Below are 22,026 nucleotides of genomic sequence, written 5' to 3' on the forward strand. Positions count from 1 at the left end.
TCAGCTCTTTGCATCAGGTGGCCAGAGCATTAGAGTTTCAGCTTCAACATCAGTCCTTCCAATGAACATCCAGTCGCCTTGCAGTCTAAGGGATTCTCAAGAGTCTTCTCCAACACCACAGTTCAAAAGCATCAATTCTTCAGCACTCCGCTTTCTTTATAGTCCAACTGTCACATCCGTACATGACTACTGGAAAAACCATAGCCTTGATTAGATGGACCTTTATTGGCAAAGTAATGTCTCTGCTTTTTAATATGCTAAGTTGGTCATAACTTTTCTTCCAAGGAGTAAGCGTCTTTTTATTTCATGGCTGCAGTCACCATCTGCACTGAATTTGTAGCCCAAAAAAGTAAAGTCAGACACTGTTTCCACTGTTCCCCCATCTATTTGCCATGAAATGATGGGACCAGATGCCATGATCTTAGTTTTCTGAATGTTGAGCTTTAAGCCAACTTTTTCACTCTCCTCTTTCACTTTCATCAAAAGTCTCTAGTTCTTCTTCACTTTCTGCCTTAAGGGTGGTGTCATCTGCATATCTGAGGTTATTGATATTTCTCCCAGCAATCTTGATTCCAGCTCTTGCTTCCTCCAGCCCAGCGTTTCTCATGATATACCCTGCATATAAGTTAAATTAGCAGGGTGACAGTATACAGCCTTGATGTACTCCTTTTCCTATGTGGAACCAGTCTGTTGTTCCATGTCCAGTTCTAACTGTTGCTTCCTGACCTGCATACAGGTTTCTCAGGAGGCAGGTCAGGTGGTCTGGTATTCCCATCTGTCTCAGAATTTTCCACAGTTTGTTGTGATCCACACAGTCAAAGGCTTTGGCATAGCCAATGAAGCAGAAATAGATGTTTTTCTGGAACTCTCTTGCTTTTTCAATGATCCAGCAAATGTTGGCAATTTGATCTCTGGTTCCTCTGCCTTTTGTAAAACCAGCTTGAACATCTGGAAGTTCACGGTTCACGTATTGCTGAAGCCTGGCTTGGAGAATTTTGAGCATCACTTTACTAGCGTGTGAGATGAGTGCAATTGTGTGATATTTCGAGCATTCTTTGGCATTGCCTTTCTTTGGGATTGGAATGAAAACTGACCTTTTCCAGTCCTGTGGCCACTGCTGAGTTTTCCAAATTTGCTGGCATATTGAGTGCAGCACTTTCACAGCATCATCTTTCAGGATTTGAAATAGCTCAGCTGGAATTCCATCACGTCCAGTAGCTTTGTTCATAGTGATGCTTCCTAAAGCTCACTTGACTTCATATTCCAGGATGTCTGATTCTAGATGAGTGATCACACCTTCGTGATGATCTGGGTCATGAAGATCTTTTTTGTACAGTTCTTCTGTGTATCCTTGCCACCTCTTCTTAATATCTTCTGCTTCTGTTAGATCCCTACCATTTTTGTCCTTTATTGAGCCCATCTTTGCATGAAATGTTCCCTTGGTATCTCTAATTTTCTTGAAGAGATCTCTAGTCTTTCCCATCCTATTGTTTTCCTCTATTTCTTTGCACTGATCACTGAGGAAGGCTTTCTTATCGCTCCTTGCTATTTTTTGGAACTCTGCATTCAAATGGGTATATCTTTCCTTTTCTCCTTTGCTTTTTGCTTCTGTTCTTTTCACAGCTATTTGTAAGGCCTCCTCAGACAGCCATTTTGCTTTTTTTGCATCTCTTTTTCTTGGGGATGGTCTTGATCCCTGTCTTCTATACAATGTCACGAACCTCTGTCCATAGTTCATCAGGCACTCTTATCAGATCTAGTCCCTTACATCTATTTCTCACTTCTTCTGTATAGTCATAAGGGATTTGATTTAGGTCATACCTGAATGGTCTAGTGGTTTTCCCTACTTTCTTCAATTTAAGTCTGAACTTGGCAGTAAGGAGTTCATGATCTGAGCCACAGTCAGCTCCCAGTCTTCTTTTTGCTAACTGTGTAGAGCTTCTCCATCTTTGGCTGCAAAGAATATAATCAGTCTGATTTCAGTGTTGGCCATCTCGTGATGTCCATGTGTAGAGTCTTCTCTTGTGTTGTTGGAAGAGGGTGTTTGCTATGACCAGTGCATTCTCTTGGCAGAACTCTATTAGCCTTTGCTCTGCTTCATTCCGTACTCCAAGGCCAAATTTGCCTGTTACTCCAGGTGTTTCTTGACTTCCTACTTTTGCATTCCAGTCCCCTATAATGAAAAGGACATCTTTTTTGGGTATTAGTTCTAGAAGGTCTTGTAGGTCTTCATAGAACTGTTCAGCTTCAGCTTCTTCAGCATTACTGGTCGGGGCATAGACTTGGATTACTGTGATATTGAATGGTTTGCCTTGGAAACAAACAGAGATCATTCTGTCGTTTTTGAGACTGCATCCAAGTACTGCATTTCTGACTCTTTTGTTGACTATGATGGCTACACCATTTCTTCTAAGGGATTCCTGCCCACAGTAATAGATATAATGGTCATCTGAGTTAAAAGTCACACATTTCATTCCATTTTAGTTCACTGATTCCTAGAATGTCGACGTTCACTCTTGCCATCTCCTGTTTGACCACTTCCAATTTGCCTTGATTCATGGACCTAACATTCCAGGTTCCTATGCAATATTGCTCTTTACAGCATCGGACCTTGCTTCTATCACCAGTCACATCCACAACTGGGTGTTGTTTTTGCTTTGGCTCCATCCCTTCCTTCTTTCTGAAGTTATTCACCCATAGGTGGACGTTTGGTTTCCATCTTTTAGCTGGTATAAATAATGCTATCAACCTATATGGATACCATTTTGAGTCCTGCTTTTGGTTCTTTTGTGTATATGTCCAGAAGTAGAATTGCTGGGTCATGTAATAATTCCGTGCTTGATTTTTTTGAGGAACCACCACATTGTTTCCACAGTAGCTGTACCATTTTACTCTCCCACCAGCAATGTATAAGGGTTCCATATTCTCCATATTCTTGCCAACACTTGTTTTCTTTTTGCTTTTGATAATAACTACCCTAATGAGTGTGAAGTGGCACCTTGGGGTTTTCATTTGCGTTTCTCTAGTGATTAGTGATTTTGAGTATCTCATTGTGTGCTTATTGGCCATTTGTATATCTTCTTTGGAGAAATGTCTGTTCAAGTCTTTTTCTTATTTTTAAGTTAGGTTTTCCATTTTTTGTTGTTCTTCTTTATATATTCTGAATATTAATCCCTTATCACATACATGATTTGCATATATTTTCTCTCATTCTTATGCTCCTCCTTTGTCTAGTGATTCTAGCATGAAAAGGCATTAAATTTTGTCATTTTTTTCTGTGTTAATCAAGGGAACCATGGGGGGGGGGGGGGGGTTTTCCTTCATTCTGTTAATGTAGTATATTCATCGATTGGTTTTCGAATTTTGAACCATCCTTGCATTCCAGATATTAGTCTCAGTTGTTCATGGTGTTTAATTCTTTAAATGTGACTGCCAAATTAGATTTGCTAGGAAGTGTTCCTTCCTCTTCCATTTTTTGGGAAAAGTTTGAAAAGGGTTGGTGTTGATTCTTCTTTAAATGTTGAATGGAATTTACCAGTGCAGCCATTTGGTCCAAGAATTTTTTTTGTTGATAGGTTTTTTATTGATTCAGTGTTCTTGTTAGTGATAGTATACAATCACTGTTTCTTCCTCATTCAGTCTTCTGAAGTATTATGCTTCTAAGGATTTTCCATTTCATCTAGGTTATCCGATTTGTTGGTATACAGTTGGTCATAGTACGATCTTATAATCTCTCATATATGGAGATTCCTGGCCCACATATCTAAGTCTCAAATATTGTTTTAACTTTATAAATTTATAAATAAGGAAGAAATTTAAGATTTTGGTTTCTGAGACAAGATAATTTTGAGTGACTTTAAAATTAAAAAGTTAACTAAAATTTAGAGTTATGTTACAGCTGACCCCATTTAACCTAAATTAGATATTAGTTGTATATTTCTGGTAATGAAAATTAATTCTTCTTAAATACTATAAGGCCAAATTTCAAAGAATGATTTTTCCCTGACAAAGACGTGGATTAAAAGTTATAGAAACTTCTCTTTTTTCGTCCTTGTAGATTTTTTACTTTAGTTTTCCAGTTTTTCCTAGTTAAAAGATTTCTAAAATCAGATGATCCTTTTGTTAACTAGTAAGCTCAATGAAATGAGCTCAAGCTCATTTCTTTAGTTGAAATGTGTAAACCATTTCCAAGTAATAAGCTATGGTGCTTAAATAGTAAGCTATAATAATGGTGATAATAGCAGTTATGGGCTGATTATGTGCCTCACAATATGCTAAATTCTTTGCATATATTTATCATTTAATCTTCACAGTAGCCAAATGAGCTTGGCATATTATTGCCACTTTTTTAATAATCATAATTCTTGGTTCATTTATAGTCTCATCATTAGTGCATTCTTGAGCCCTTTATGTTTGTATATATGTTTGCACGTCTATTTCTAATACTCTGGTAAGCATTTAGAAATCAGGAAACTGTGCTCGCTTTGGCAGCACATATACTAGAAATCAGGAAACTATGAAAACTAAAATACACTGTCCCTGGACACCCAGCTATTAAGTAGTGGAAAATGAAAGTGTTAGTCACTCAGCGACCCTATGGACTGTAGCCCACCAGATTTCTCTGACCATGGAATTCTCCAGTCAAGAATACTGGAGTTAGTAGCCATTCCCTTCTCCTGGGTATCTTCCCAACCCAGGGGATAGAATCCAGGTCTCTCTCATTGCAGGCAAATTCTTTACTGTCTGAGCCATGAGTAGTGGAGCCAGGATTAAAAGTAAGGTCCACCTTACTTTAAAATGTAAACCTGTGCTCTTCATTACTGTAATTGCCCAAAAAAAGCTTCATTGATCATCTTAGAAAAAAGAATTTACCTTTTTCTTTCTTCTTTTATCCACTTTATTTTGCTTCTTAGCTCTGTCACCAATTGACATATGTATGTATTTTTCATCTGTTGTCTGTCTCCATTGTTTCTTGTTCATTGGTCTCCTAAAACAGTTCCAAGCATGTAGTAGGAGCTTAGTGTGTATCAGTTAATATTTGAACAGTGAATGTAATCAGTGGATTATGTATGCAGTCAGTGTGTACATCATTACAAAATGTGATAGATTTAGTAAGTTTCTTCTCTTTACATTATTATTCCTTTATTATATCTGTATAAGTAAAATCACTAGTGTGTGTCTTGCTGAAACACTTAAGTTGAATTAATGTAGTTATTTCATGCTTAGGAAAATTTTCTTATTCATGTTTCATTAATTTATTCTTATAAGGAATTTTTTTTATTTTCAAACCAGCCTCTTTTTGATCATTCAAATCTATCTATTTTTTAGACTGTTATCCCAGTGCATGGAGTATTTTGATCTGAGGTGCCAATTATTAGATGATCTGACAAGTAAGTATATGTCTAAATGATTTGTCAGGGGAGGGGTTGCGGAGAACTAGAAAAGAAAGCCAAACAGACATTTCTAAATCTGACTTAATATATCTGAGATATAAACAACTTTATGATTATTGTTTGAAGTTGAATTTTATTCTCTTGAAAATATTTTACAGTAGTATGTAACCCCATGTACCATACCAGTCAGCTCTTCTCCTATAATATGTCCAGCCATTAATGTATTGAGATTTGTTGATATTAAAAATTGTCAAAGGCTCGTATTTTAATCACACTGATACAGAATTGTTAGGAAGAGTCTTTCTCCATTACAGTCAATTCTGACAGTTTGGAAGGTTTGAAGGAAAAGAGGGAAGCTCTGTTGTGATATGTTGATAGTAATAGAAGTGAGTGATGGAAGTCAGGTAATTGTTTAGTGTTAGGTGACTTGCAATATCGTTGTTAGAAACACTGTTGTTAGAGTGTTTAGATTTTAATCATCTGTACTTACTCTTATATAATGCAAATACGCGTTTGAATGCTCTGAATTTTAGTTGTTCCAATCAAGAGTTTGTTAATTTTAATCCTACCCTTTACACAAAGCTTATAGGGAAGATTTATAATAAATAAATATAAATAAAATGAAAGTCAGGATCAACGAAAGCATTGATTGGAAAAGAATGTCAAGCCCAGGAGTTAAAAAAATACCTCCTAGAATTAGGTTGTGAGGTTCCTAGAGAACAAAGGTAAAAGGGGAATCGCATTTCTTTGGTTGTTCTCAGTACCCTAGAGGAAGAAACAGAATGGTTTTTCAAAAGAAACACAGAACCTAAAAGAAACAGCACAAAGGTCTTCAGATAATGGACACATAGAGGGAGAGCGACTAAGAAGCCTCAGCAGCATCTCTAAAGCAGACACCATCCTGGGTTTCATGAGTGCCCCTCAGAAGCTGAGGACAGAGTACTCTGAGCACTTTGGTGACATTGGTTTTGTTGGAACCTGAGATGACGCAGTCTGTGTCTTAATTCAGGAATAAGACCTGTACTGTCTAGAGAAGTGTATGAACTACATGTCCATATAGCTTGGCAGTGCATATTTCAACCAAGCTTCCAATGTTGAATTAGGCAGCAGCCCGAAAAGATTTGCTTTGTGGCTTGGACATGTAGAGGGTATTCTGTTTTGCCGCTTGAGAACTGGACTCATGAATTGGCTGGACACGTACATCCTCAGAATGCATGAACAGGTTATTAGTAGAAGCCTTTTCTGTGCCATTGAGCCATCAAGTAAGGGATCCAAGATCCCTTCATTGATACTGAGGGCAGAGTGGGAATATGTTTTGAAATGAGCAGTCTTGCCATTTTTGGAGTATTGTCTGTATGCCGGGGCCTATACTAGCCCCTTTACACACAGCCCCTGCAGTGTAGGTGATAGCCCCATTCTGTGAATGAGGAAGCCAGGACACACAGTGTCACCAGAAGTATCTTTCCATCTCACCCCGTGGGGCCCTGCTTGCCTGTGGCCCCAGTGCACCGGGAAGAGAGTTTGATCACTCCTGCTCTCCCTGCTAGTCCCAGCTTCCACTACGGAATCTTATTTTCAATCCTTGTTTGGAGGGGAAAGCAAAATACTAAATTCAAAAGAGCAGAGTAGTTCTCTCAAGGCTGGCTCATTGTCTGGAAGCCTAGATCCTGCCGCCCACTGTGGACCCCTCTCTCCTCCGCAGAGCTCCGCACTCCCTAGGCACAGGTAAAGCTCCAGGACCACTGGCTTTCCTCTCACCTCTTGACTGACCACTTCCTGCTCTGGAAGGGTTCCTTCCCTGGGACATCTGCTCACACCCACCGAGCAGGGGTTGTCCCCTTCAGCTTGTATCCCCAGCACGAGCACCATGACCCACAGAGGATGCACTCAGGGCCGTTTGGTCTGTGACTGAGAGGAGGAGGCAGGGAAGGAACGGACATGTGTGAGCCTTCATAGTCCCCTGGGCAGTTGCTGTTCATCACTGACGATTTCGCTAATCTGTGAGATGAAAGATTGAGACTTGTCTCTGCTTGATTACTTTCATTCAGGATTTGACTCTGAAAAGAAATCCTTCTTTCTTCAAAATGGGGTGTTTTTTGTTTTGTCTGGTTTTTCTATCTTAGCTTCAGAAATGGAGCAGTTAAGAATCAGCCCAGCTACCATGCTTGAAGATGAGATTACCTGGCTGGATAACTTTGAACCCAATCGCACAGCTGAATGTGAGACCAGTGAAGCAGACAACATCTTACTGGCGGGACACTTACGGCTCATCAAGACCCTTCTTTCACTCTGTGGGGCGGAAAAGGAAATGCTTGGTAATTATTGCTTCATCTTATCACGTGACAGAGTACCTCAGTGCTCAGGTATTGCCATAGTTTTGTGTGAAATTGGGAACATAAGACAGGTGCAAAGTGTTTCATAGAGAACTCACCCTTCAGACAATAGGAGGCTGTCTGGAATTTTAGCAGCTAACCAATATAAGGTGTATTTTATCTGTGTTATTAAACCATATAGAGAATTTTATAGTGTTCAAAATAGTTGGATCACATAACTTATTAGTAACAAAAAAATAATAAATCATAGATTTTTCTCTTTTTTACAGTTACATACTTTATAAAATATAGTCCATTGTGTATCTTACCTCTTTTACAGATTATACTTGTCTGGAGAGGCAGACCCCAACCACTGCCCCGTGGGTGGTGGGATACATATATAATTTGTAAAAGCATATTCAGTATTATAAATTATATTCAGAAAGCAAATCAAAATGTTGATTATCACTTCTATCACACAAACTAAGTTCTATAAAAATTTTCTTGGCTACTGGGGATACATAGAAAAGAGTGATCCTAAACCAGGGTGAGATGGGGCACATCATTTTTACCTACAGATTTTTTAAGTTTTCAGACCTTTTATTTGGACTCCCCCTATGCCCAGAGTAAAGTACATTATTCACCCAAACGATCTGCCTTGTGGTGTTCTTGGCGTTTGTGTTCCTTAAGTGAAAGTATAACTCCTTTCCCTCTATTGTCAGCTCTTAAAGGAAGGTACCTGCACTTGTATATCTTTGTATCCTGTTCCCTGACTCTCCCACCCATCCCCACCCTGCTGCCCCACAGAGCTTTGCCAGGTACAGTAAATGCTCAAAAAATAAGCATCAAGTAGATTGAGTGTCCTGCCACTGGGTGGCCGCAGGTGCCTTTGCTGCTCTGATATGAAAGTGCAAGACAGGATCTTTGAATTAAATGTGTGTTCATCCTCAACATGAATATTATGCTCTATTCCAGGTTCATCACTCATTAAACCATTGTTAGATGACTTCCTTTTCCGAGCTTCTAGAATTATTTTAAATAGTCATTCTCCAGCTGGCAGTGCCGCCATCAGTCAACAGGACTTTCATCCAAAGTATGGAAAATGCACGTTGTGTTCAGTTTTGGTAAAAATTCTAATTCGAAACTTTAGTCCAAAAAGATTTTCTTAACGTGGAGTCTGTCTTCCATCTTGTGAGTGTGTGTAGCTTGTAAGATATTACCCTCTGTGTAAAGAAATGCATGTAAGGGGGCTTAGGATAAAGCCTACTGGCACATAATATTGCTGAGCAAGTGTGCCAGTACTGATGTTATCATCAGGATAAAGAGTGAGAATGTTAACTTGATCAGTAACAAATTCCGAGAGAAACTGAGGTTTTAAGAATTTTGCTTCCAGAGTAAATCAGGCTCTGAGTCTTGAGGGAGTCTGTGAGGAGAAAAGCGTTGGTGCTTTAGTGCATGAACCCTGCAATTTGCTGAGTATTGACTGTGTCCTGATGATTAAAACTGATAGTGATTTACTACAGTGGTAATTTTAAAATTCAATTTTTTATCAGTTTTTATGGGTAGAAATTTGGAAGATCCTTTCATAGAGTCGACCCTGCGTGGGTGCTATTTATGCTCTTGGAGAGAGGAGGACGCAGCTACAAGCTGCCATCTTATTTGCTCTCAACCTAACTTACTTTGTTCTTTTCTCATGAAAACCAGAGTTAATTGAGGTAATCCTAAAGAAACTGAGGATTTGGTATTTAACCAGTGAAAAAAATTCCCATACAATTTCAGTAGTTATTGAAATGGGCAAGGCATAATAAGCAATATTTTATGAAATCTTAAGAGGTGTTTTATCATGTATAGATATTTCTCTATCTAGAAATTCCTTATTAGCAAAATCTGTTTTAGATAATCTTCGTTAAAACTCTCAGGGTGTCCTTCACACTGTGACCCCAGTCCTTACCCCTGCCCTAGTCTTGTTCTGGAAGATTTGGTGCTAGGTCTGCGAGAGTCTTTTGTTAAAGCAGTGTAAACACGTGATTATCTCAGTTTTCAGTGAACAGAGAAAACAAATCTTCAGCAGTTTTCACTGAAATTTTTTTTCATGAATCCTTCCATTTGTATTTATTATTGTAAAAGTAATACATCCATCAACAAGGAGGTGATTTTAAATCACATACAGTACCTTGAATAGAAAAGGAAATACTTTGTTTCATCGCTCCCTGGTGTACTGAATGGTGTTCATTTATCACAGTGACTCACAGCCTTTTCCTACCTAAATTCTAAAGCCAGCAAGAGATTTAAAATACACAGAAACTCTCTTCACAAGTAATACTATTCTTGTATCACATCAACAAAAGAACTTCTTAATGTATGTATAGATTTATATATATGGTACCTTTTATTCATTCTTTACCTGTCCTTTGCAACCCAGAAATGCAGTTAAGAAGCAGAGGATAGTGCCAGGTCCATGGCCTGTATCCTCAGTGCCTGATGCAGTTCTGATCTCCATGCCCTTCAGCCCCCTGTTGAACACACCTCCTACAGTCCATTCCATAACTGTCTCTCTCAGAGGTTGGATGTCCTCTTTTCTGTGTATCCTTCCTAACCTGCGACCTCCTAAGAAACGCAAGGTTGTCTTAGGTGACAGTGAGAAATCACCGCCCACCACCCAAATGGCTCTACTGAAGGGAGCAGGAAAGAAGCCTTTGGTTCCTGCAGAGTGCTTGCCAGTTATCTTTCACTGTCACTTATAAACACGCTCCGTTGGCAAGCTATTTCTGTCTCCACATTTTCAGAAAAATAGAAAGCTGACTAGTATCCTTGATGTTTATGGGCATCTATTCTGATTTGTATAGCTTTCTGCCATGTAGATATTTGAATTTCAGGGTAATATCTACAAAAACTTTTCTTCCTACCTATTTTGATTGAAAGATAGTTGTTTCCATGTTATTTTTTGGTAAAGTTTTCAGATTCTTTATATTCTTGCTAATCAGTCCCTTAGATAAGAGTATTCTGGAGTCATAATGGAAAGATTTGCTACTTTATCATCAGTCCAAGAAGATATTTAGCTCTAAATCACAATCATCCTTCCTCTGTTCATGATCTCTTCCTTTGTTACCTGATCACCTCCCACTAGATTCCTGGGTTCTGACTTAACCCTGTTTTAGAGATTGCACCTCTTATATTTTCATTTCAAATGTTGGTTTAATGAGCGACTTAAGTAAGCTATTCACTGTTGAAATTCACTTGTGTCTTTTGTTTTTAGGTGTAGTACAGTGAATAGCCGATTGGCAGCCTACGAAGTCCTTGTCATGCTGGCTGATAGCTCACCTTCAAATCTTCAAATTATTACAAAAGAACTACTTTCTATGCATCATCAACCTGATCCTGCTCTTACCAAGGAGTTTGATGTAAGTTTTCTAGACCTTGATGCACTTGATTTTTTTTAGAATGAGCTCTTGTTTAAACATAGTATTTTAAAACTATGTTTGTATTATCCTAGTCACAAAGAAAGTCAGGTTATTCCTTTCCTTATCATATTCACATACTCAAATTAGCTATAATCTCTAGTGTATTATCCTAATACATTACTAAATGGTACCCTTTTAATTAAAAAAAGACGACTTTTTAATTTTTATTTTTTACTTACTTATTTATCTTTGGCTGCTCTGGGTCTTCGTTGCTACACAGGGCTTTCTCTAGTCGTGGCCAAGTGGGGGCTACTCTCTAGTTGCAGTGCAGACTTTTCATTGCAGTGACTTCTCTTGCCATGGAGCACAGGCTCTAGAGCAGTGACTTCAGTAGTTGTGGCTCACGGGCCCAGTTGCCACTAGTCTTGTGAAATCTTCCCCAGACCAGGGATAGAACCCATGTCCTCTGCTTTGGCAGGCAGATTCTTCATTGCTGGGCTACAAGGGAAGTCCCAAAAAGAGACATTTTTAAGTCAAGTGATAATTATTCACAGTATAAACTAGCATTTCAACCTATTTTTTGAGAAACTATGCTTGGTACAGTGACAGGGCTACAAACTCAAACAAACACTGGCTCTGGCACAATCTAGTCTGTGTTCACTTAAATTCAACTAAGATTTATTGAGTTTACCATGCATTGAGGCGCTATAGACTTCTGGAGCTCAAAAATGAAGATGTGATTCCAGCCCTTAGATAGAGGTTTATCCTGAATGCTCTGCTAACAGAGGCACTTTGACACCAGATCGTGGTATTTTAGAATGCATCTTAGAAATTATAGCATTTAAAATAGAGCCCTTAACAGTAGTGAGCCAATTGAGGCAAGGTGGGAAAGTCATTTCAGACATGAGAAGCTATGTCAACATCTACAAGAGGGAAACGAGCTGCAGATAGATGCCTGGAGCACCAGACCAGGCAGAGGGACACTTTTAAAGCATCCTCCACTAACATGCAGAGGCAGTCTCACCCCTTTGGATGCCTGAGCTGAGTACTGTGAAACAGTTAGGCAGGGAAAGAAGTGAGGTGTTCTAAATAGAGGAAATAGTACTTGCAAAGTGAAATGTATGCATAAATTGGGAGCTGTTTTGGTATGAACTGTTTAGTTTATAATGCTTATTTTATGCTATGCTTTAAGTTTTACATGCATTTAATAATCAGATTAAAATGACAGTCTTACTTTAGTAAGCTAGGGATTATATCAGCATAATCAAGAAAATATTTGTCATATAAGTACACTTTTAGCACTGTTATGAACAAGTTTTTTCTTGTTTTGCAACTTTTTTTTAATCTGTGCTTTAGACTGCAAATAAATTACAGTGTTAATTAGATCATAAAAATCACCTTGCTCTAAGTATATGTTGAATGTTAATGAAAAGTATATGATATTTAGCAATTCCTTTCAGTCCAGAAGGCCTCCAGGGTCTTGTCAGTTTGTCAGTTATTACATGGATGCAGGTGCTTGATAAATGCAGATAAAATATGGTTCTGGTCATAGCATTCGCACCAAATTCTACTATAATCATGTTTCAGAGTGTGTCACTACGGTATCCTTTTTCACTTGGAGAAGTGCCATGTTGAACTTTATTCAGGATGCCTTTTCTAAATTATTTCTACCTGGAAAAACACTATATTAGAATCTGCATTATTGCAAAACATCCTAAAGTAAAATTCTACAGTATTTACATATTTTTTTAATTGCATGTTTATTAGAGGAAGTTCAGTAGAAGAATGTTACCTTCTCAGAAAGTAAGAGAAGGAATATGAGCCTTTCTTGACCATCCAGACATGTTAGGATTCTTCATAGTAAACACTTCACAGAACCCTTCCTACTTTTCAAAGTACTACCTCAGTTTGAAAATATGTATCAATATTTTAAATTAATGTCTACCCTACTATATAATGTAAGCTCCTTGAGATCAAAGAGCAAATATATTTCTGCTCTCTCATATCCCTGGCACAGGATACTCTAAAGAAGTATTTGTTGAATGATAATGAAGTGACTAAATGCATCACTACATAGTGAGTATGCAAATACATGCTTCATATATGGGAGGTATTTTAGGAACTAAATGGAAACACTAAGTCGTTTTAGAAATGCATTGCATCTGTAGAGATGCTTTGTGGATATGGGTTTGCTACCATAGCTCGTTGATACCCCGGATGGATACATTTGCACGTTTCTCTCTTTTCCTGTGGGATATCTGACAGAGCTGTGAGGAAGTCTGCTGGTGGCCGAGATACTAACTCCGTCTCTACGTTTCTACTCCTTTCTTTCCTAGTACCTTCCCCCTGTGGACAGCAGGTCCAGCTCAGGGTTTGTGGGGCTGAGGAATGGTGGTGCTACGTGTTACATGAATGCAGTCTTCCAGCAGCTCTATATGCAACCTGGTCTCCCAGAGGTGACTTCCTTCCTCTTTTCTGTTTAGTTTCATAAACGTGTGTGCCTGAGAACTGTTCCATATTCATATATTGAATTTTGGAGTTTACTAAAACTAGACATACTTAGAGATTCTGTAGTAGCTTCTGAAGTCTGTATAGATGACATTGTTCATAAACTTTTATAAATCTGCTGAGGTCTCATACTGCCTGTTTGACAGATGAGTTTGACCTAATGTGATTTTTTAACTCCTGAAATTATTCTCAAATTCTATCCCATAAAACTATTAATATTTCTTCTGTTTTAGAAATATTTAGACTCTATCATTTGTACTTTGTAATAATCTACTAGTAGGTTATGATATAGCAGTAAATAGTTTTGAGAATATTCTGTGTCATTATGTCATACTAATTTCTTGTAAAGATCCTAGTATTATTAGTTTCAGTTTTTCATAACCGAACAGAAGCTCAGAGATGATTTGTTCATTATTATACTAGCTAGAAGTGTTGAAGCTAAACATACGCAGAGTTGTAGCCACAGCTAAACACACATGCCATTCTGAAAGAACAATGTGGGTACTTGTGGTATAGAAATCAAAGTTTTCTGAAAGTGGTTGAGTATTTCTAATTTAATACATTTAATTTCTTTTTAGTCATTACTTTCAGTGGATGATGACACGGACAATCCGGATGATAGCGTATTCTACCAAGTGCAGTCTCTTTTTGGGCATTTGATGGAAAGCAAACTACAGTACTATGTACCAGAGAACTTTTGGAAGGTATTTCACCCAGTAACTCTTTAGATTGAAAGATGTTAGCTATTTGGAATGTGGCTACATTCTTTCTCTAGTGATAACAGTCTCTTGTTTATTAACTCTAGACTAATGCCACTGCCAAGAACCTATAAATGAAATATCTTTACCATTCTTCACGTGATTAGAATGTTGAGAATAGTCATTTATATAATTTCTAGAGATTTGCTAGTGTTAACTGTTTGGGCTATTTCCTCTTATTCTTACTTGTCTGTCTGAAATATTTGTTCAAATTATTCCTCTGAACATACGCCGATTTCACTAATACCTCTAAATAAAGAATATTCTTTTAAAGCATTGCTGTATTATGTTTTGCCTTATATTTCCCCCATAGGTTGGATAGTTTCTAAGAGAGAAACTGTCTGTTCCTTGACCTTAAATCTCACCCTATATGGTTTCATACCCTTATTATTATAAAGAGACTGAGGAAAAACATAGATGGCTGAATGCAAGCTAATCTCACATCAGTAAAAACTTTTATATTCTAATAGTGAACTTGATTTTTAGAAGCATTTAAGGACTCTGTCGCATTCCTTTTTTACCATATTCCGAAAATGCTATTTTTCCTTCAACAATGTACTTAATTCTTGTTACACAGATTTTCAAGATGTGGAACAAAGAACTTTATGTGAGAGAACAGCAGGATGCATATGAATTCTTCACCAGTCTCATCGATCAGATGGATGAGTACCTCAAGGTAGAAAAAACTTGCATTTTTCCCTCTCATTCTCTCAAAGTCTAGCATGAGAACAGTACTTTAGAATTTGGGATTACAAATCAGAAAGTGATTATCTTTAACACCACAACTGTAATTAAGTTCATCTGGGTTTGAATATCAGAATATACAGAACACTATAGATTATAGATTTGTTTTCTTAATTCATCTGACACTTGTATATAATTCTTAACCTATATCCCATAGTAATAACTATTTGTAGCTACACACTATGTGTCTGCGTTGAAGTAACCTTGCCTCACAGCAGTGCTGCCATCAGAAGTGAACCGAAGGCCCCACACAGAGCTGTCTTGCTTTGTCAAAGGGAATGAAAGGACCAGATTCAGAAGTTGTTTGTGGTTATGTGACCCAGAGCTTCCTACCTCTACCCAGTAAAACTTGTCACAAACTTCCTGAGTGGTGTCGCCTTCTAAGATACAGACAGCCTCCCATCACTGCCAACATTACCTCCTCTCATCAGAAGGCACAAGTTACCCGTTTCTTTAAAAAAAAAAAAATAAAGTACAGGGATTTCTCTGGTGATCCAATGGTTAGGACTCTGCTTCTACTGCAGGGGGCCCAAAATAAAATAACTTATAAATCTGTAGCATTCTACCCACAAGAAAAAAGAAGAGATCATGGAGAGTTACTGCTAGCTCAGTAACTGTGGCAAGGGGAGAAGGACTCAGATCATCATGGAGAGTGCCGTCCTTCGTCAGTGTGGCCGACGGCTCTGCTCTTCCTTTTCTGATTGTTTACGTTACTCTGACAGTGGGTCTGCAGGTTGTAATTCTTTCATTAGTTCCCAGCTTAAACTACCAAGCCAACTAATTTTATTTTGTTGGGTAAATTAAAATCTGTGCTTTAGCTTAGGTCTAAATAGAATTTCGTATAAACAACCTAAAAGTTCTAAAGGTGTCAACTGAAATTTTAACTTTGTATTTCAACAGAAAATGGGGAGAGACCAAATCTTTAAGAATACTTTTCAGGGCATCTATTCTGATCAGAAAATCTGTAAAGACTGTCCTCACAGGTGAGTGAAAATAACACTGACATCAAAAAAATAACCATCATCTTTTTTGAATGATTCTTCTAATATGGTGTAGATTTTTTATTCATTGAGAGGCTTGCAGATATATCTCCTAATGGATCTATATATGTTTTTTGAATGAAATTTCTTTTGGTTTCATTTCTAAAGTTTCTTTGTTGAAATTCTTAATTTTAAGCAGTTCTAAGTGGTCAGAATTTGGCTTTTTTATTTGGTAGTTTACCTTTAGAAGGAGGAGGGAAGGTATGTGTTAATTACACTGATTATGAATGTAGTTCTAGGTTTAGCCTCAAGTATTATGCTAATTTCAATATTTTTTCATTCCATTGTTGACCATGGTTTTTCTGTTGTTTGCTATTCAAGATATGAGCGTGAAGAAGCTTTCATGGCTCTCAATCTAGGAGTTACTTCCTGTCAGAGTTTGGAAATTTCTTTGGACCAGTTTGTTAGAGGAGAAGTTCTCGAGGGAAGTAATGCATATTACTGCGAAAAGTGTAAAGAAAAGGTATTACATTTGCCCTTTTAAAAAAATAGGTTTAATTTGTTATTCGTGTTTTATGTAAGATCAGTATTAACCTCCTGCTGTTACTTCCATTAGATTGTGTCATGACTTGTGTTCACACAGATGGTAAAGCCCTGTACAAATCTATGACCTCCGTATTAATTAACTTTGATGTTTTATCATCTCCTTGGAAATAATTGGGTTTTGCTTCTCTTTAGAGAACAACAGTGAAAAGGACCTGTATTAAATCATTACCTAGTGTCTTGGTCATTCACCTGATGAGATTTGGATTTGACTGGGAGAGTGGACGCTCCATTAAATATGATGAACAGATAAGGGTAACTTTTGTTTTCCTAGTTTTTTTAATAACCATTATTACTGCACTCTCTTTATTGTTCCCTTTTCTGTATTTTCAAATTCCATTTAAAATGTGAAACCTTAGCATTCTGAGAAGTACACAGCCCCATGTCTTAAGCTGCTGCCACTTGTGGCACAGGCAGATCTCTGGACAATAACGTTCATATCTAGAAGGCATCCTAGTGACAGAAGAGGAAGCCTTTCCTTAATGCTTAAACAGGAGACTACTTATACTTTCCCAGACCTGTGAGCCATTGTGAGATTGTGTGCTTGAGTTGGAGGGTATTCCTTGCTTAAATTAGGAAAACACATCCCTCTTGTTTGTACAGAATTCAGTGGGTGTGGCCCTGTATGTTCCTAGCCATCATTAATGTGCTGTTTTTGCTTTTAAATAGTTTCCCTGGATGCTAAACATGGAGCCTTACACAGTTTCAGGAATGGCACGCCAAGATTCATCTTCTGAAGTTGGTGAAAACGGGCGAAGTACAGATCAGGGAGGTGGAGGATCTCCACGAAAAAAAGTTGCCCTCACAGAAAACTATGAACTCGTTGGAGTCATTGTACATAGTGGGCAGGCGCATGCAGGCCACTACTATTCCTTCATCAAGGATAGGCGGTAAGCGTTCTCGTACCACTCCACCCTTCCAGCAGTCTCTCCTCCTGCCATGCTTTCCCTCTCCTCTGCTCCCCCTCCTCTCTCTCTGCTGTCCACTCTCTATCCTCCCGTATCCCTCCTTCACGCCCCTTGCCCTCTTGTATCTATCTGTCTTCTGCCTCCTCTGCCCTACTGTTAACTCACACTTCCCCTTATGTAGAGCAGAAGCTTTCACATTGCTCTTTGATCTTATTGTCTATATTGGATTTTTAAAACTTGTTGCAACTGTTTTATCCCTTTATTCTGAAAAGTTGTTTAAAAATTTGAAGTAACTTTTGCTGTGTTTTTCTTAGGTGTTTTCAAATGGTAATTACCTTCTGTATTTTATAGACAATACATAGAGATGAATGCTGGAGATGAAAGTTTTGATTTTTTAACCTTATGTTTGTTTTATCAAATCTGCACTCTAGGGGATGTGGAAAAGGAAAGTGGTATAAATTTAATGACACAGTTATAGAAGAATTTGACCTTAATGATGAGACCCTGGAGTATGAATGCTTTGGAGGAGAATACAGACCAAAAGTTTATGATCAAAGTAAGTTTTTACAAATGTATGTTTTCCACTGGTTTTATTTTTTAATATGTACTTTTCTTTCAAATTGAAAGCAGTATTTTTTATATAAAAATAGAACCAACTTTTTTTATCTATTAATTTTACTTATAGCTGCTCTAGCCATATAGATCCAGAAACTCCTTGATAAGCCAGAGTGAAAAGGTTCAAGCTGCTTACAAAATTTTTTAAATTTTTTTGATTCTTTACAACAGTCCTAGGGTAAGGAGTAAGTTAAGTGTGAGAAATGAATATTAAAGAACAACTTGAAAGAATTTCAACCTTAAAAATAGTTTCAGAAGTAGTTGTCCGCTAAAATGTTCAAATTTCCTTTTCACTTACGTGGAGGTGTATGATTAATAGAGAAGATATTTCTAGCACCTGTGTTTTTAAAGCTGTGTTTGTTATGCAGTGTGGCAAACGAATCTTTCCACAGGCCCCGCCCCCAGAAGAAAAAACATAAAAGTACTTGACAGAATCCCATAAGAATTTACTATTTGAAGAAACCTTGGCATTTTTTCTACCTGACTTTAAAATAGTCTCGGGGGATTTAAAATTTTCCCCCTGTGTGAGATCCACAATATTAGACATTGATACCAGACCATGGTAGTCATGTATCTAAAGGTAGCAACCTTTATTGGCTGAATATAGTGTCTTTGCCAAAATTTACCTGGATTTGGCTGTTTTGTGCAGAAATGGTTAAGTGAGGCCAGTTATAGCCCCAACCTATGCCCCAGAATTTACTTTCAAATGTGACTTGCCTTTTGACTAAATGTCAGCTTGCCTGGGAAAGTTTGCCCTCTTTCCCTTACTCCTTTACCATAGAGCACCCTCATTCCCTACCCTCTGGAGCACCATCTGGGTGATTTTAAGTCTCGCTCTAAAAGGACACGCACTTTACGTACACTTTGCATTTAACGAATTTAGTAAGTACTTACTCGCTTTATTTGTGTTGTTTTAAATTGTCAAGAGAAAATTTTTTATTTATAAAGAGTCTTTCCTGTTGTCTCATTATGAAGCAAACCCCTACACTGATGTACGCCGAAGATACTGGAACGCATACATGCTCTTTTACCAAAGGGTGTCTGATCAGAACTCCCCAGTGTTACCAAAGAAAAGTCGAGTCAGCGTTGTACGGCAGGAAGCCGAGGACCTCTCTCTGTGAGTTTCTCCTCTGTACTTTGCTGTGTGATCTCAGTAGGTGATATTGCGATCTTTAGAGCATGTTGTTTGGTATTTAAAGGTAATTAGCTGAACTAAAGGGAAATTCTAAAAAGTAAGTAAATCCCTCTACCCACTGTCTTTCTTCTCACTGCTACCTTAGCAAGTTGGGAAGTAACCTTGGTGGTTACTTCCTTGGCAAGTTCTTTGTATTTAGAAACATGGATAGAAATTATTTCATGTTAGAATTGAGATTTTTAAAAATCTCATTTACTGAGTGCACTTTGTGTCCAGAGCCTAGTACTATGCCAGCACCGTCTGAAAGGTTTTTTTTTTTAAGTCCTGTTTTCTATGAATTTGCATTTTAATACATTGGATCAGGAAACTATACAGTTTATCTTTAAATCTAATACATTATTTATGTCTCTTAGGTCAGCACCATCTTCACCAGAAATTTCACCTCAGTCATCTCCTCGGCCCCATAGGCCTAACAATGACCGACTGTCTATTCTAACCAAGCTGGTGAAAAAAGGTGAGAAGAAAGGACTATTTGTGGAGAAAATGCCTGTTCGAATATACCAGGTAAGAACTGTATAAAAAATGCTAAGGGAGAAAACCCAGATAAAGGTCAGAATCTTATCTCATAGGTCCAGAACTACTTCTGCCAGCCTTCTTGCCAACATAGTTGTGTCCAGAACTTCTGACCCAGCGACAGTCTAGCGCGGGGTCTCCTGACCCAGCCTGTCACAGAAGTGGCTGTAGGCTCAGGGGTGACGGGCACTGTCACCAACCTGCTGTGTGCCTGTGGCCGCCCTGTAAACAAGGGGGAGGGAGTGGGCAGTGCAGAAACCCACTGCTGAAATTAGCTTATTAAATCGGGAAAGAGAAACACGGTTCATAACCTTTGAGTAGAACTAATAATACCAATGATGATCATCAGTTATTGAATACCTTCCCTGAATCCCTAGTTCTTAAAACACTCTTGTGGAGTAGCAGGTTTTATTCCCGTTTTTCAGATGAAAAGGGGAAAAAGCTCAGAAGGGAGAAATAATCCTGCCAGTGTCACAGAGCCAGGATTTAAATTCAGACTGTCCCATTACCCTGTCCAGACTTTATACACTAGGTAATCAAGAGCTAAGTAGCCAGAATCAAAAAATTTAAGAGAAATATAAAGTCTTCGGTAAAAAAAAAAAAAAGCGAATTAAGCCATCTGGTACATGGAGAGCATGGAGTTGGTTGTATTTGGAAAAACTCTCATTGTCCCTTTCCACTCAGAGTAACAGATTAGAATTCACTTGTCCTTCACATGGTGGTTTTCCTGAATTTCCTGGAAGAATTGGGTGGTTTAATGAATAATAATTCACCTTTTTACAACTCTTTATCTTTGAAAGTTTTTTCTCTCTCCTTTTTAAAAATTTCAAAGGTTGAGAGAAGTATTTTATGAACTTGTTTTACCCTAACTTATCACTAAAAATATCTTCTACATATTGAATAATTTTACCCTGTTTCTTAAAAATAATTAACACTTTTCTTTTGTAGATGGTGAGAGATGAAAACCTCAAGTTTATGAAGAATAGAGATGTGTACAGTAGTGATTATTTCAGTTTTGTTTTGTCTTTAGCATCACTGAATGCTGTAAGTACTAGTCAGAGTGTTACAAGAGAAGTTAAAAAGGATCATAGTTAAAAATCTTTCCACTATCGCGATCAGTGGGCTTCCTTCGTGGCTCAGCTGGTAAAGAATCCGCCTTTAATGCAGGAGACCTGGGTTGGATTACTGGGTTGGAAAGATCCCCTGGAGAAAGGGAATGGCTACCCACTCCAGTATTCTGGCTTGGAGAATTCCGTGGTCAGTCCATGGGGTTGCAAAGAGTTGGACACGACTAAGCGACTTTCAGTCATTCAAAACATTCAGTGACTTATCCTTATTCTTACATGCTAGCATTTAGATTATATGCCAAAAAAAAATTCTCACAAATGTGTCATTTACTGAGTGACATTCAAATACAGGCAGTATTCAGAATGTACAGTGCAGCTTGTGAATGAGTGCAGCTTTCCACTTATTGGCTTTTTTAAGTGCTCTTATTATATTTTGTAAAGAATTTAATAGCCATAAGTGATGTAAATGGATATTGTGCTGTGAGGAGATTGATTATCCTAATTTGTAATGACATTACTAGTCTCCAAGTGCTTCTTTTTCTTGAGTACCATGATCACAGTTTGCCAATAAGGGGAAGACTTTCTTAGTCTGTTGGTAGATTACTTAACATCTTGTGGTCTCAAGGCTCTATTTTGAGAAGGCTTCATGTAGGAAATGAAGAAGATATCTTTCTTAATCTTTTTAAAATTTAACTGGAATATTTTCTATAACTGGCTTTCTTTTTCTTACTAGTATTTAACTTTATTATATATATTATTATTGTTACATATCTTGTTACTCAGTTTGTAACAATGCATAGTAATCTATAAAACTGTGGGAAAAAAATCTCTTTTTTTCCTCCCTCTCTCACAGACCAAATTAAAGCATCCATACTATCCTTGCATGGCAAAGGTTAGCTTACAGCTTGCCATTCAATTCCTTTTTCAAACTTATCTACGGACAAAGAAAAAACTCAGGTAAGAAATGTTATGTTTTCACAGTCTGTTCTGCAAAAGGCATTAATTAAACAAAAGTTGAATTTATAAATT

At 37.8% G+C, this 22,026-nt stretch overlaps 1 protein-coding gene across 3 annotated transcripts in view; it reads left to right on the forward strand.

The window, feature by feature from the left end:
- USP24 (ubiquitin specific peptidase 24) overlaps window positions 1-22,026 on the forward strand; it is a 136,385-nt gene that overhangs the window by 88,329 nt on the left and 26,030 nt on the right. For 2 of the 3 annotated variants that reach the window (XM_043875796.1, XM_043875797.1), the window contains exons 39-54: window positions 5,329-5,390; window positions 7,517-7,708; window positions 8,681-8,798; window positions 10,962-11,106; window positions 13,443-13,562; window positions 14,193-14,318; window positions 14,950-15,048; window positions 16,017-16,099; window positions 16,478-16,619; window positions 16,835-16,954; window positions 17,369-17,589; window positions 18,039-18,163; window positions 19,171-19,339; window positions 19,771-19,921; window positions 20,879-20,974; window positions 21,851-21,954. In XM_043875796.1, the coding sequence (XP_043731731.1) occupies window positions 5,329-5,390; window positions 7,517-7,708; window positions 8,681-8,798; window positions 10,962-11,106; window positions 13,443-13,562; window positions 14,193-14,318; window positions 14,950-15,048; window positions 16,017-16,099; window positions 16,478-16,619; window positions 16,835-16,954; window positions 17,369-17,589; window positions 18,039-18,163; window positions 19,171-19,339; window positions 19,771-19,921; window positions 20,879-20,974; window positions 21,851-21,954 (2,073 nt within the window). The remainder of the gene's footprint in view (window positions 1-5,328; window positions 5,391-7,516; window positions 7,709-8,680; window positions 8,799-10,961; window positions 11,107-13,442; window positions 13,563-14,192; window positions 14,319-14,949; window positions 15,049-16,016; window positions 16,100-16,477; window positions 16,620-16,834; window positions 16,955-17,368; window positions 17,590-18,038; window positions 18,164-19,170; window positions 19,340-19,770; window positions 19,922-20,878; window positions 20,975-21,850; window positions 21,955-22,026) is intronic. The other variant, XM_043875798.1, reaches the window with a different exon arrangement.

This window comes from Cervus elaphus, chromosome 20 (genome assembly GCF_910594005.1).
Source record: "Cervus elaphus chromosome 20, mCerEla1.1, whole genome shotgun sequence".
NCBI lineage: Eukaryota > Metazoa > Chordata > Mammalia > Artiodactyla > Cervidae > Cervus > Cervus elaphus.